The sequence below is a fragment of the Oncorhynchus kisutch genome, unplaced genomic scaffold (genome assembly GCF_002021735.2).
Source record: "Oncorhynchus kisutch isolate 150728-3 unplaced genomic scaffold, Okis_V2 scaffold804, whole genome shotgun sequence".
Taxonomy (NCBI): Eukaryota; Metazoa; Chordata; class Actinopteri; order Salmoniformes; family Salmonidae; genus Oncorhynchus; species Oncorhynchus kisutch.
In genome coordinates, this window is record NW_022262749.1 from 5561 (window position 1) to 18786 (window position 13226).

The 13226-nt window shown below is 40.6% G+C and overlaps 1 protein-coding gene across 1 annotated transcript; it reads right to left on the reverse strand.

The window, feature by feature from the left end:
* Window positions 1-1230: 1230 nt before the first annotated feature.
* Window positions 1231-5191, reverse strand: LOC109877040 (mannose-binding protein C). Its single transcript, XM_020469364.2, has 6 exons — window positions 5069-5191; window positions 3750-3906; window positions 3394-3429; window positions 2506-2616; window positions 2381-2428; window positions 1231-1892 (listed from the first exon to the last, which is right to left on the reverse strand). Exons 2-6 carry the CDS (start codon window positions 3901-3903, stop codon window positions 1513-1515), a joined length of 729 nt encoding a protein of 242 aa, XP_020324953.1. The 5' UTR covers window positions 3904-3906; window positions 5069-5191; the 3' UTR covers window positions 1231-1512.
* Between the last annotated feature and the right edge of the window lie 8035 nt (window positions 5192-13226).

Here is a 13226-nt window from a genome sequence, read left to right on the forward strand (position 1 = left end):
CCCCCTGTATATAGCCTCCACATTGACTCTGTACCAGTACCCCCTGTATATAGCCTCCACATTGACTCTGTACCAGTACCCCCTGTATATAGCCTCCACATTGACTCAGAACCAGCACCACCTGTATATAGCCTCCACATTGACTCTGAACCAGTACCCCCTGTATATAGTCTCCACATTGACTCTGAACCAGTACCCCCTGTATATAGCCTCCACATTGACTCTGAACCAGTACCCCCTGTATATAGCCTCCACATTGACTCTGTACCGGTACCCCCTGTATAAAGCCCTGCTATTGTTGTTTACTGCTCTTTAATGATATGTTTTATCGGTTTTTGTATTTTTCTTAAATGCATTGTTGGTTAAGGGCTTGTAAGTAAGCATTTCACTGTAAGGTCTAAACCTGTTGTATTCGACACATTTGACATATAACATGAGATTTTATAACCATAGGCGAGAACATGAGGTGATCTGCAGGTGATCCGTCTATCTGGTCAACATCCCTGATACACTCCACCCTCTGATGATAATATGTAGAACTTAGAGAAACATGGATTCAAGTAGACTTCCTGGTCCTAGAACAGTGAATTCTCAGGGAACACACAGCAGTACAGCTCTGTGTAGATTCAGAGTAGATCTGAGTTCTGTATTGCACTTACAGTATATCAATTATTTGTATCATTGGCAGACATTGTATACCATTGACATATTTTTATATGCACAAAAAACAATGTAATTTTGGTTTTGTACACGGTCATATGATACGTGGGACAGAAAAGTACAATCTTAGGTGAGTACAAGGGGTGTTATATCTCAGCAGAGGGTCTGTCAATCTGGTCAACATCACTGATACAGGTCCCCCTTCACCCTCTGGTGGTACGGATAACCTGTCATTACGTCTCCAGAGAAACCTATAAAACCAGCACTAAGGAGGGTCTTCTTCACAAACAACATCTTCCTTTGGTGTTGAGATGCATTGCTTTTACTAGGGTGGGTTCCAGGTCTATGTCAGCCTATTCATTAAAGTTTAACTTGATATTTTGTTGTTTGAAAATATATAGTTGCTATTCCTCTGTCATCAAACTGTAGGTCAAAAGTAGCCATTTGCTCAGTAGCCAATCAGTTCAGAGAGAAGGAGCATGAAGGAGACAGACAAGTACCAAAGTAAATGTGTTTGATCAGTAGCCAATCAGTTCAGAGAGAAGGAGCATGAAGGAGACAGACAAGTACCAAAGTAAATGTGTTTGTTGCTTTAATCAACAAGTTAACCTTTCCATTTTATATTGTGACACATTTTAATGAGCTCATTTGAATAAAAAAAATGAGGAAATGTGAAGAACTGAAAATGTGCATAAGATAAAACCTAGAGACAAGACCTAGAGACAAGACCTAGAGACAAGACCTAGAGACAAGACCTAGAGACAAGACCTAGAGACAAGCCCTAGAGAATCATAATTGAAGTGGAGAAAGCTTTCATGGTAAACTCTGAAACAGCTTTTCATAGACATGTCCCTATATCTCACACACGATATAGGCATTGAAGGAGCAATCATATGTCACCTGCCATGCACCTGACTCGGTCAACATTGTACAGCCTCTATCCCCATCAGGCACTTTTGGTTCCCCATCTGCCCATTTGGAAAAGGTGAGGGGATGGCCTTTCAAATCTACCTGAAACTTCCCCTCTTTCCTGTTGTCCACATTGAGCCATGCATTCTTCAAAGCCCCTTCAAAGACCTGAGTGAGAGCAGTGTTTTCCTCCCGGTTCTTCGGCAAAGCCAACACCAAGCCCCTCTTGGTACAGAACTGAACAGCATCGTCAAAGGAACCCGGTCTCTTGTGTGACACAAAGTACTTCTTGTCAACTCTTCTGGTGAAGTCATAGTTAATGGCTGAAGAGAAACCAAGTATTAATGCAGTCAGTGGAACATTAAAAGGGGAAACAAAAGTTAACTTTTCATATTTCACAAATGCCAACACATGACTAAATTCACACCTCCTTTTCCCAAATTACAAATACTGCATAATTTACGTTGAACGGATGCTTAGTAAGAGACAATATAATCTACGGATGCAGTATCTTAATTTGAGCCAGTTTCACACAGCAGGAAAATGATCCTGCAGCAACAGGAAATATGAATTGTTATGTGGATTATAATGAATGGACATTATTTGTTTTGTTAAGGCAAAACAAGTCTGACATTTTTAAGTGGAAATTAAAACTTTAGAAGCCTTTTGAACCTTGAGTACACTAAACGTTTGCATTTACTACTGTGCAGGAAAATTCTCAGTGACAACAGAGTGATCAAATTAAGATCCGGGATCTGTAATGTTGCATTCAAGTACATATCCTCATACTCTCTGAAATTCACTTCCTTACCCAACTCCAGTTTGACCAAGCTTTCTTGCAGGGGTTCCAGGTCTAAGTCTGTGAAAACAGAAGGTGTGACTAGAGAGAACCAAATAATAAATACATAACCAGGAAGAGATCAATCAGCTGTATACCAGTAGCTCCTGCAGGGCCCGGGGGTCCAGGTGGACCAGGTGGACCAGGGACTCGTTCATCTCGACCAACTAAACAAGGAACTCCAGAGAGTTCAGGAGGTCCAGGTGGCCCTATGGAGAGATAATAGAGATGTGGATGGCTGTATAATGATAGGAGATAAGAGAGATGTTGATGGCTGTATAATGATAGGAGATAAGAGAGATGTTGATGGCTGTATAATGATAGGAGATAAGAGAGATGTGGATGGCTGTATAATGATAGGAGATAAGAGAGATCTGGATGGCTGTATAATGATAGGAGATAAGAGAGATGTTGATGGCTATATAATGATAGGAGATAAGAGAGATGTTGATGGCTGTATAATGATAGGAGATAATAGAGATCTGGATGGCTGTATAACGATAGGAGATAATAGAGATCTGGATGGCTGTATAATGATAGGAGATAGAGATCTGGATGGCTGTATAACGATAGGAGATAATAGAGATGTGGATGGCTGAATAATGATAGGAGATAATAGAGATGTGGATGGCTGTATAATGATAGGAGATAATAGAGATGTGGATGGCTGTATAATGATAGGAGATAATAGAGATGTGGATGGACTTATCGTGAACGAAAATACGTTTTTTTAAAGGTTTTCCCAAATTTCCAAGATGGAGGAAAATCTTTACTTTATGAACAATTGAGGCAAATATGTTCAGCATAACTCACTAAACACCAGCCCCTTTTCACAGGTTTATTTTGGCAAATGGTACAAAGCCTCTTTCTAGGAATTGATGTGGTTATCTAATTGAGGTCTTCAGAGTTCTTTGTCTTCCAAAAAAATGGTGAAGGGTGTTGTGACCCCCTTACGTGAAGGGTGTCGTGACCCTGTCAGACTCTACCTCTCTCTCCAGGTGGACCAGGAAGTCCAGGCATGCCTATGGAGAGACAACAGGGATCGGGTTCATCACCATACTGTACACACCAAAGACAACTTCAACTAGCCTGTAAAGTGCTCTGCAGTCTGATCTGGCTTAAAGTGGCACTTTATTACAAAATCAGTCTATGTTATTGTTTTTTTTGTTAGTTTTTTTATCAAAGGCTAACATCAGGAAATATACCGGACTGGGCTTTCACATTATACCCCAGCCCCAGTTATGTTTGGCAACTGGTAGAGACAAAGCCTGTTTGTAGGAGTAGGAGGGTTTATCTAACCGAGGTAATTCAGAGTTCTTTGTTCTCCATCATCACTCATTACCTCCAGAAGGCCCAACAGGCCCACGAAGGCCAGGAATGCCAGGAATCCCAGGCAATCCTCTAGGACCCCGGCATTCACACTCCTCTGTCTGGCCTGGCAGAACCAGCAGGGAGAGAACACAGAGCCCCAAAGTCAGAGGTCTGCTCAGAGCCATAACCTAAAACATCAGGGAGAAGAACACAGAGACCAAAGTCAGAGGTCTGCTCAGAGCCATAACCTAAAACATCATGGAGAAGAACACAGAGCCCCAAAGTCAGAGGTCTGCTCAGAGCCATAACCTAAAACATCAGGGAGAAGAACACAGAGACCAAAGTCAGAGGTCTGCTCAGAGCCATAACCTAAAACATCATGGAGAAGAACACAGAGCCCCAAAGTCAGAGGTCTGCTCAGAGCCATAACCTAAAACATCAGGGAGAAGAACACAGAGACCAAAGTCAGAGGTCTGCTCAGAGCCATAACCTAAAACATCAGGGAGAAGAACACAGAGACCAAAGTCAGAGGTCTGCTCAGAGCCATAACCTAAAACATCAGGGAGAAGAACACAGAGCCCCAAAGTCAGAGGTCTGCTCAGAGCCATAACCTAAAACATCATGGAGAAGAACACAGAGCCCCAAAGTCAGAGGTCTGCTCAGAGCCATAACCTAAAACATCAGGGAGAAGAACACAGAGACCAAAGTCAGAGGTCTGCTCAGAGCCATAACCTAAAACATCAGGGAGAAGAACACAGAGCCCCAAAGTCAGAGGTCTGCTCAGAGCCATAACCTAAAACATCAGGGAGAAGAACACAGAGACCAAAGGGACAGTAAATCACTGGTTTCATACAAACAGAAGAACAGGAAACATCTGCTTATAAAGTACAGGATGGGAACCTTTACTGTCAATGGGATCGACAAGAATACAAGCTGTTGAAAAGCAGCATGTAGAATATGTGAATGTGTCATTTCAACAGCTTGACTCTGCCATGTTGTTGCCAGTTGAGGGATGGAACGGAAATATAACATTTCTCAAATGAGACAGATGGAACTATTGATGACAGGACTAACAGGAGATCAACATGCTAGTTTAAACAGAAGCTATTGGTATGTTTACAAAGACTCAAATAGAAACAGCAACAGAACCAGTGAAGTAATAGGAACATCGATTGATGACAGGATAACACAGTTAGAATCAACTCATAACACATTGATAATCTATATTCTTCAATAAATCGATGGTTGTAATGATTGAAATGACCGTTGAACATCCGTACAGTTTATATATTGTGCCTTTAAATTGCAGCAAAATAATTAAGACAACAACTAAACAAGTGGGAACCATACCTCTTAAGTTGATGTGCTGGGAATGGATGTGATGTTTCTGTCCTGCTTTGCAACAGAATGATAGAGAAATAGGTTGGTGCAGCAACTTATAAAGACATTGGTAAACAACATGTCACTTTGAAGGATTCATTATTATCGGGAAGTACTTGTGAAGTTCATTTACAGTTTACTGGAAAAGAGACAATCTAGGAATGTAATACCCAGAGTGCCCTGTCAATGTTCACATTTATCACAAAATACTGATGCACGTGGAATCATCTAGCAAGAACACAAACAAATCTCTGACATCCATTGCGCAAATTCCACTTTAGTTCCATTCCACTTCTGGTGAGTTTGAGTAAGGAAGTCTTCCAGTCCAAGGCAAAACAAGGACACAATTATCTCGTCCGAACGACTTATTATCTTTTGTAGTCTGAGTTAGCATGCAATGTTGTTATTCCCGGCTCACATTTGGCTGTTTCAACTCAGGAGAAGCATTATAGTCATACATTATATTATATTATATAATATATATATATATATTCAAGCACAGAAAATATTTTTGTAGTAAATATTTATTCTTGTTTGCCTTCATGGGTTTTTCTTTCACCCCATTTAACAGTAGCACCACCAGGTATATTAACCTTTCTATTAGAACCTATTAAACACACCACCAGGTATATTAACCTTTCTATTAGAACCTATTAAAACACACCACCAGGTATATCAACCTTTCTATTAGAACCTATTAAACACACCACCAGGTATATTAACCTTTCTATTAGAACCTATTAAACACACCACCAGGTATATCAACCCTTCTATTAGAACCTATTAAAACACACCACCAGGTATATTAACCTTTCTATTAGAACCTATTAAACACACCACCAGGTATATCAACCTTTCTATTAGAACTTATTAAACACACCACCAGGTATATTAACCTTTCTATTAGAACCTATTAAACACACCACCAGGTATATCAACCTTTCTATTAGAACCTATTAAACACACCACCAGGTATATTAACCTTTCTATTAGAACCTATTAAACACACCACCAGGTATATTAACCTTTCTATTAGAACCTATTAAACACACCACCAGGTATATCAACCTTTCTATTAGAACCTATTAAACACACCACCAGGTATATTAACCTTTCTATTAAAACCTATTAAAACACACCACCAGGTATATTAACCTTTCTATTAGAACCTATTAAACACACCACCAGGTATATTAACCTTTCTATTAGAACCTATTAAACACACCACCAGGTATATTAACCTTTCTATTAGAACCTATTAAACACACCACCAGGTATATTAACCTTTCTATTAGAACCTATTAAACACACCACCAGGTATATTAACCTTTCTATTAGAACCTATTAAACACACCACCAGGTATATTAACCTTTCTATTAGAACCTATTAAACACACCTCCAGCCTACACATCTACCGTTGTGTTATCACCTAAGGAAATACTTCAACCTAAATAAATATAGAATTAATTTATTGTGTTTAGGCAGGTCTTAAGAAACATAAGGATATGTTTTATTTCAAAGAACAGAATTGCATATTCATGAGTTTAATGTATATTACTGTACAGGCTGAGGCATGGATTCAATCCATAGGCAGCTGTTGACAATGTGCATTTTAAAAGCAACGTTATTACGTTCGGCCCTAGTCCAGTGTTATCACGTTAGGCCCTAGTTCAGTGTTATCACGCTAGGCACTAGTCCAGTGTTATCACGTTAGGCCCTAGTCCAGTGTTATCACGTTAGGCCCTAGTCCAGCGTATCACGTTAGGCCCTAGTCCAGTGTATCATGTTAGGCCCTAGTCCAGTGTATCATGTTAGGCCCTAATCCAATGTTATCACGTTAGGCCCTAGTCCAATGTTATCATGTTAGGCCCTAGTTCAATGGTATCACATTAGGCCCTAGTTCAATGTTATCACGTTATGCCCTAGTTCAATGTTATCACGTTAGGCCCTAGTCCAATGTTATCACGTTAGGCCCTAGTCCAATGTTATCACATTAGGCCCTAGTTCAATGTTATCACGTTAGGCCCTAGTTCAATGTTATCACGTTAGGCCCTAGTCCATTGTTATCACGTTAGGCCCTAGTCCAATGTTATCACGTTAGGCCCTAGTCCAATGTTATCACATTAGGCCCTAGTTCAATGTTATCACATTAGGCCCTAGTTCAATGTTATCACGTTAGGCCCTAGTCCATTGTTATCACGTTAGGCCCTAGTCCAATGTTATCACATTAGGCCCTAGTCCAATGTTATCACGTTAGGCCCTAGTCCAATGTTGATAACAGGATTCAATGTTCCTTTTGATGGCATAGAATGCCCTTCTTGTCTCTCAGATGGTTCACAGCTTTGTGGAAGTTACCTGTGGAGCTGATGTTCAGGCTGAGGTATGTATAGTTACCTGTGGCGCTGATGTTCAGGCAGAGGTATGTATAGTTACCTGTGGCGCTGATGTTCAGGCTGAGGTACGTGTCGTTTTTTTCTCTAGGGCAACGGTGTCTAAATGGAATTTGTATTTGTGGTCCTGGCAACTGGACCTTTTTTGGAACACCATTAGTTTTGACTTACTGAGATTTACTGTCTGGTCCCTGGTCTGACAGAATCTGTACAGAAGATCTTTGTGCTGCTGTAGGCCCTCCTTGGTTGGGGACAGAAGCACCGGATCATCAGCAAACAGTAGAATAGTGCCCTCGCCAATTCACTGATATATATGTTGAAGACGGTGTGGCTTAAGCTGCATCCCTGTCTCACCCCATGGCCATGTGGAAAGAAATGTGTTTTTTGCCAATTTCTTTTACACACTTGTTTGTGTACATAGATTTTATAATGTCGTATGTTTTTCCCCCAACACCACTTTCCATCAGTTTGTACAGCAGACCCTCATGTCAGTTTGTACAGCAGACCCTCATGCCAAATGGAGTCAAAAGCTATTTTGAAATCAACAACCCACAAGAATACGTTGTCTTTGTTTTGCTTTCTTTGTTTATCAATGAGGGAGTGCAGGGTGAATACATGGTCTGTTGTATGGTCATTTGGTAAAAAGCCAATTGATGACATTTGCACAGTTCATTGTTTTCACTGAGGAAATGTAAGAGTCTGCTGTTAATGATAATGCAGAGGATTTTCCCAAGGTTGCTGTTGACACATATGTTGACACATATCCCTCCTTGGTTTCAAATACTGGGGAAGATGCCAGAGCTAAGGATGATGTTAAATAGTTTAAGTACAGCCATTTGGAATTTGTGGTCTGTATATTTTATCATTTTATTTAGAACAACACAACACCACAGGCCTTTTTGGGTTGGAGGGTTTGTATTTTGTCCTGTAGTTCATTCAATGTAATTGGAGAATCCAGTGGGTTCTGGTCTTTAATAGTTGATTCTAAGATTTGCATTTGATCATGTTTTTTCTGCTTGTTGTTTGGTATAGGGCCAAATAGATTGGAGAAGTGGTTTATCCATACATCTCCTTTTCAGATAGTTAACTCTTCTTGTTGTTTGTTTAGTGCTTTCCAATTTTCACAGAAGTGGTTGGAGTCTATTGATTCTTCAATTACATTGAGCTGATTTCTGAGGTGCTGTACCTTCTTTTTCCGTAGTGTATTTCTGTATTGTTTTAGTGATTCACCGTAGTGGAGGTGTAGACTCAGGTTTTCTGGGTCTCTGTTTTTGGTTGGACAGGTTTTTCAATTTCTTTCATAGGTCTTTGCATTCTTCATCAAACCATTCGTCATTGTTGTTAATTGTCTAAGGTCTTCTGCTTGATATGGTTGGATTTGATAAGGAAGAAAGAAATATACTGTTTAGGTTTTCTACTGCCAAGTTTACACCTTCACTATTACAGTGCAACTTTTTGTCCAGGAAGTTGTCTAAAAGGGATTGGATTTGTTGTTGCCTCATTTTTGTTTTTTTTGGTAGGTTTCCTAACTACTTTCCTTAGCATTTCTTAATATTATTCAGTTCCTTTGTAATGCTCTGTTCAAGTAGACTGTGATTTTGCTGTGATCTGATATGGGTGTCAGTTGGCTGACTGTGAACACTGTGGGTTGTGGTCAGTGATAATGTAGTCTACAGTACTACTGCCAAGAGATGAGCTACAGGTGTACTGTACCTACCGTAGGAGTCCCCTCGAAGCCTACCATTAACTATGTACAGTACTCCTGCGACAGAGGTGTCTTTCATTCAAAATATTCACAAAAATCTAACCTTTAATTGAAGTAAAATTATTGGAAAAAAATACATGTGAAATACATATTGTTCTCCGAAACATGTGTGACACAATTATTGGCACCCCTAGAAATTCATATGAGTAAAATCTGAAGTATATTCTCATTCGTATTTTACGTTTTTAAGTTTACCTGAGTGATTAGGAACACTTAAGTGGTAAGCCATGACCTCCTGTTTCACTGGGGTATAAATATGAGGTGACACAGGCCAAGTTCCCATAGTCATCCATCACTATGGGAAAGACCCGTGAATATAGTAATGATGCGCGAGAAAAGGTTGTTGAGCTGCATAATTCAGGAAATGGCTATAATATAATATATATATATATATATATATAAAAATAGCCCAACGGTTGAAAATGCCCATTTCTGCAATCAGGGCAATAATGAAGAAGGTTAAAGCAACTGGAGATGTTAACAATGGGCCTGGAAGAGGACGTGTGTCTATATTGACCCCACGCACAGTGGGGAGGATGGTTCCAGTGGCCAAAAAAGGATCACAGTTGAAGAATTGTAGACGTTAGTTGGGGCGGCAGGTAGCCAAGTGGTTAGCCACTTGGCTACCCGCCGCCCCAACTAACCACTAGACTACCTAACGCCCCTCTAATAGCCACTTGGCTACCTGCCGCCCCAACTAACCACTAGACTACCTAACGCCCCTTTAGAGGGGTGTTTCCTTAGTTAGCACATAGGAGAATATGTTTCTCTGTTGACATCATTTCCTTTAGAATTTCTAGCTAAATGTAAAAGCTTCCAGTTTTGATTCATATACCAAATTAGCATACCTCCTGAGTCCCTTCCCTATTTCATACCTGGTAGTTTGGTGGATGGGACTACCAGCTGTCTGTAACCTAGAGGGCAACCAGTGGGTCCATCTCTTCTATATCAGGTTTCTTGTAGGATGACATGTTCTGTATTTCTGATTTCCAGGTTCCTGCCCTTTAGGCCAAAGGCAGATGACCTCAGGCCCTGGATAGTCCAGGATGAAATAGTGAAGACTTTGTGTGGATGTGGCTAGTGGTGCTGTGGTCTGGATGTAGGTCCTCCCAGGGTGGGTCCTCTATGTGTAGGTCCTCCCAGCGTGGGTCCTCTATCTGTAGGTCTGGGGGGGGAGGGTCACACAGGTCTGGGTGGGGTGTCTGTAGATCTGATACTCCTGTGTGAGGTGTTGGGGCTGCAGTTGAGGGTGATTTCCTTTAGGGTCCTGGTGAAGGTGGGCACTGCTGCCTTGTATAGGTGGACCTGATCATAAAGACTGCTCAAGTCCAGGTTGGAATGGTGGGCCAGGAAAACATCTGGTTTTGAGGCACAGTCACGGGAAATATCTCTCTCCCCTCCCTCCTACCTCTCTCCTCTCTATATTTCTCTCTCCCCTCCCTCCTACCTTTCTCTCTCACCCTCCCTACTACCTCTCTCTCTCCCCCCTTCCCTCCTACCTCTCTCTCTCCCCCCTTCCCTCCTACCTCTCTCTCTCCCCTTCCCTCCTACCTCTCTCTCTCTCCCCCCTTCTCTCCTACCTCTCTCTCTCCCCCTTCCCTCCTACCTCTCTCTCTCTCTCTCTCTCTCTCTCTCTCTCTCTCTCTCTCTCTCTCTCTCTCTCTCTCTCTCTCTCTCTCTCTCTCTCTCTCTCTCTCTCTCCCCCCTCTCTCTCGCTCCTCCAGTCAGCCCAGACTGGCTTGTGCAATAGACAGTTGTTTCCATTATTGAATCTGGAGATTCTGTCGTAACTCTTTTGGGCTGGGCTCAAATCTACTATGTTAAACCCCAGCTTTTCCATCTCTCATCTGGCAGTGGACAGACTCACTCAGACTTAAACTCTCCATGCAGGAGGACTCAATGCAATAGACTATTACTGACCTTTAGTATGGATGAAAGGTGTAACATATATCTAAACACGTGCTCATTCTAACACCATCATGACAGTTTAACAGATGGTCTTATCTGACTGGCACTGTCAGTTCCCTTTCCTCTCCATGTTTTACTGTTTCCTACACATGTAATACCAAAACTGAATTTAGACTTATCATCTGACTTAAAACCAAAGCACAGTGATGGTCTCTTTCTTTCTGTCACATCTTCCATTCCCTATTCCTTTTCCATTCCCTATTCCTTTTCCTTTCCATTCCCTATTCCTGTTCCTTTCCATTACCTATTCCTTTTCCTGTTCATTTCCATTCCCTATTCCTTTCCATTCCCTATTCCTGTTCCTTTCCATTACCTATTCCTTTTCCTGTTCCTTTCCATTCCCTATTCCCTTTCCTGTTCCTTTCCATTCCCTATTCCTTCCACATTAACCTATTCCTTTTCCTGTTCCATTCCCTATTCCTTTTCCTGTTCCTTTCCATTCCCTATTCCTTTTCCTGTTCCTTTCCATTCCCCATTCCTTTCCATTCCATTCCCCATTCCCTTCTCTCTGCTCTGTCTCTCCTCTCTCTGTAACTTCTGTTTAGTTCTGATCCCAGTTCAGTCCATGAAGAGAAGAACAACTGTAGCCTGCAGCCTTTTGATTCTTCCTGCAGGACACCCTGGTCCTGGTCTACAGCCATGTGGTTCCTTCCTTCCCTATGATGTTTCTCCTGGGCTGCAGCAAGACTCGACTACATATTGTCTCTCTAGACTGTGTACTATAGAAATGACTACATATTGTCTCTCTAGACTGTGTACTATAGAAATGACTACATATTGTCTCTCTAGACTGTGTACTATAGTAATGACTACATATTGCCTCTCTAGACTGTGTACTATAGTAACGACTACATATTGTCTCTCTAGACTGTGTACTATAGAAATGACTACATATTGTCTCTCTAGACTGTGTACTATAGTAATGACTATATATTGTCTCTCTAGACTGTGTACTATAGTAATGACTACATATTGTCTCTCTCTCTAGACTGTATACTATAGTAATGACTACATATTGTCTCTCTAGACTGTGTACTATAGTAATGACTACATATTCTCTCTCTCTAGACTGTGTGCTATAGTAATGACTACATATTGTCTCTCTCTGTCTGGACTGTGTACTATAGTAATGACTACATATTGTCTCTCTCTCTAGACTGTGTACTATAGTAATGACTACATATCTCTCTAGACTGTATACTATAGTAATGACTACATATCTCTCTAGACGGTATACTATAGTAATGACTACATATTGTCTCTCTAGACTGTGTACTATAGTAATGACTACATATTGTCTCTCTCTCTCTCTAGACTGTGTACTATAGTAATGAATACATATTCTCTCTCTCTCTCTGTCTAGACTGTGTACTATAGTAATGACTACATATTGTCTCTCTCTAGACTGTGTACTATAGTAATGACTACATATTGTCTCTCTCTCTCTCTCTAGACTGTGTACTATAGAAATTACAACATATTGTCTCTCTAGACTGTGTACTATAGTAATGACTACATATTGTCTCTCTCTCTCTCTAGACTGTGTACTATAGTAATGAATACATATTCTCTCTCTCTCTCTGTCTGTCTAGACTGTGTACTATAGTAATGACTACATATTGTCTCTCTAGACTGTGTACTATAGAAATTACAACATATTGTCTCTCTAGACTGTGTACTATAGTAATGACTACATATTGTCTCTCTAGACTGTGTACTATAGAAATGACTACATATTGTCTCTCTAGACTGTGTACTATAGTAATGACTACATGTTGTCTCTCTAGACTGTGTACTATAGTAATGAATACATATTCTCTCTCTCTCTAGACTGTGTACTATAGTAATGACTACATATTGTCTCTCTAGACTGTGTACTATAGTAATGACTACATATTGTCTCTCTAGACTGTGTACTATAGTAATGACTACATGTTGTCTCTCTCTAGACTGTGTACTATAGTAATGAATACATATTCTCTATCTCTCTCTCTCTCTCTAGAC

Excerpts from the sequence above, each read along its gene's own strand:
- LOC109877040 (XM_020469364.2), bottom strand. The coding sequence starts at position 3,903 with ATGGCTCTGAGCAGACCTCTGACTTTGGGGCTCTGTGTTCTCTCCCTG. Across the intron at positions 3,430-3,749 it reads GCCTGTTGGGCCTTCTGGAG|GCATGCCTGGACTTCCTGGT; the intron begins GTAATGAGTGAT and ends GTCTCTCCATAG. Across the intron at positions 1,893-2,380 it reads CTTGGTCAAACTGGAGTTGG|CCATTAACTATGACTTCACC; the intron begins GTAAGGAAGTGA and ends GTTTCTCTTCAG.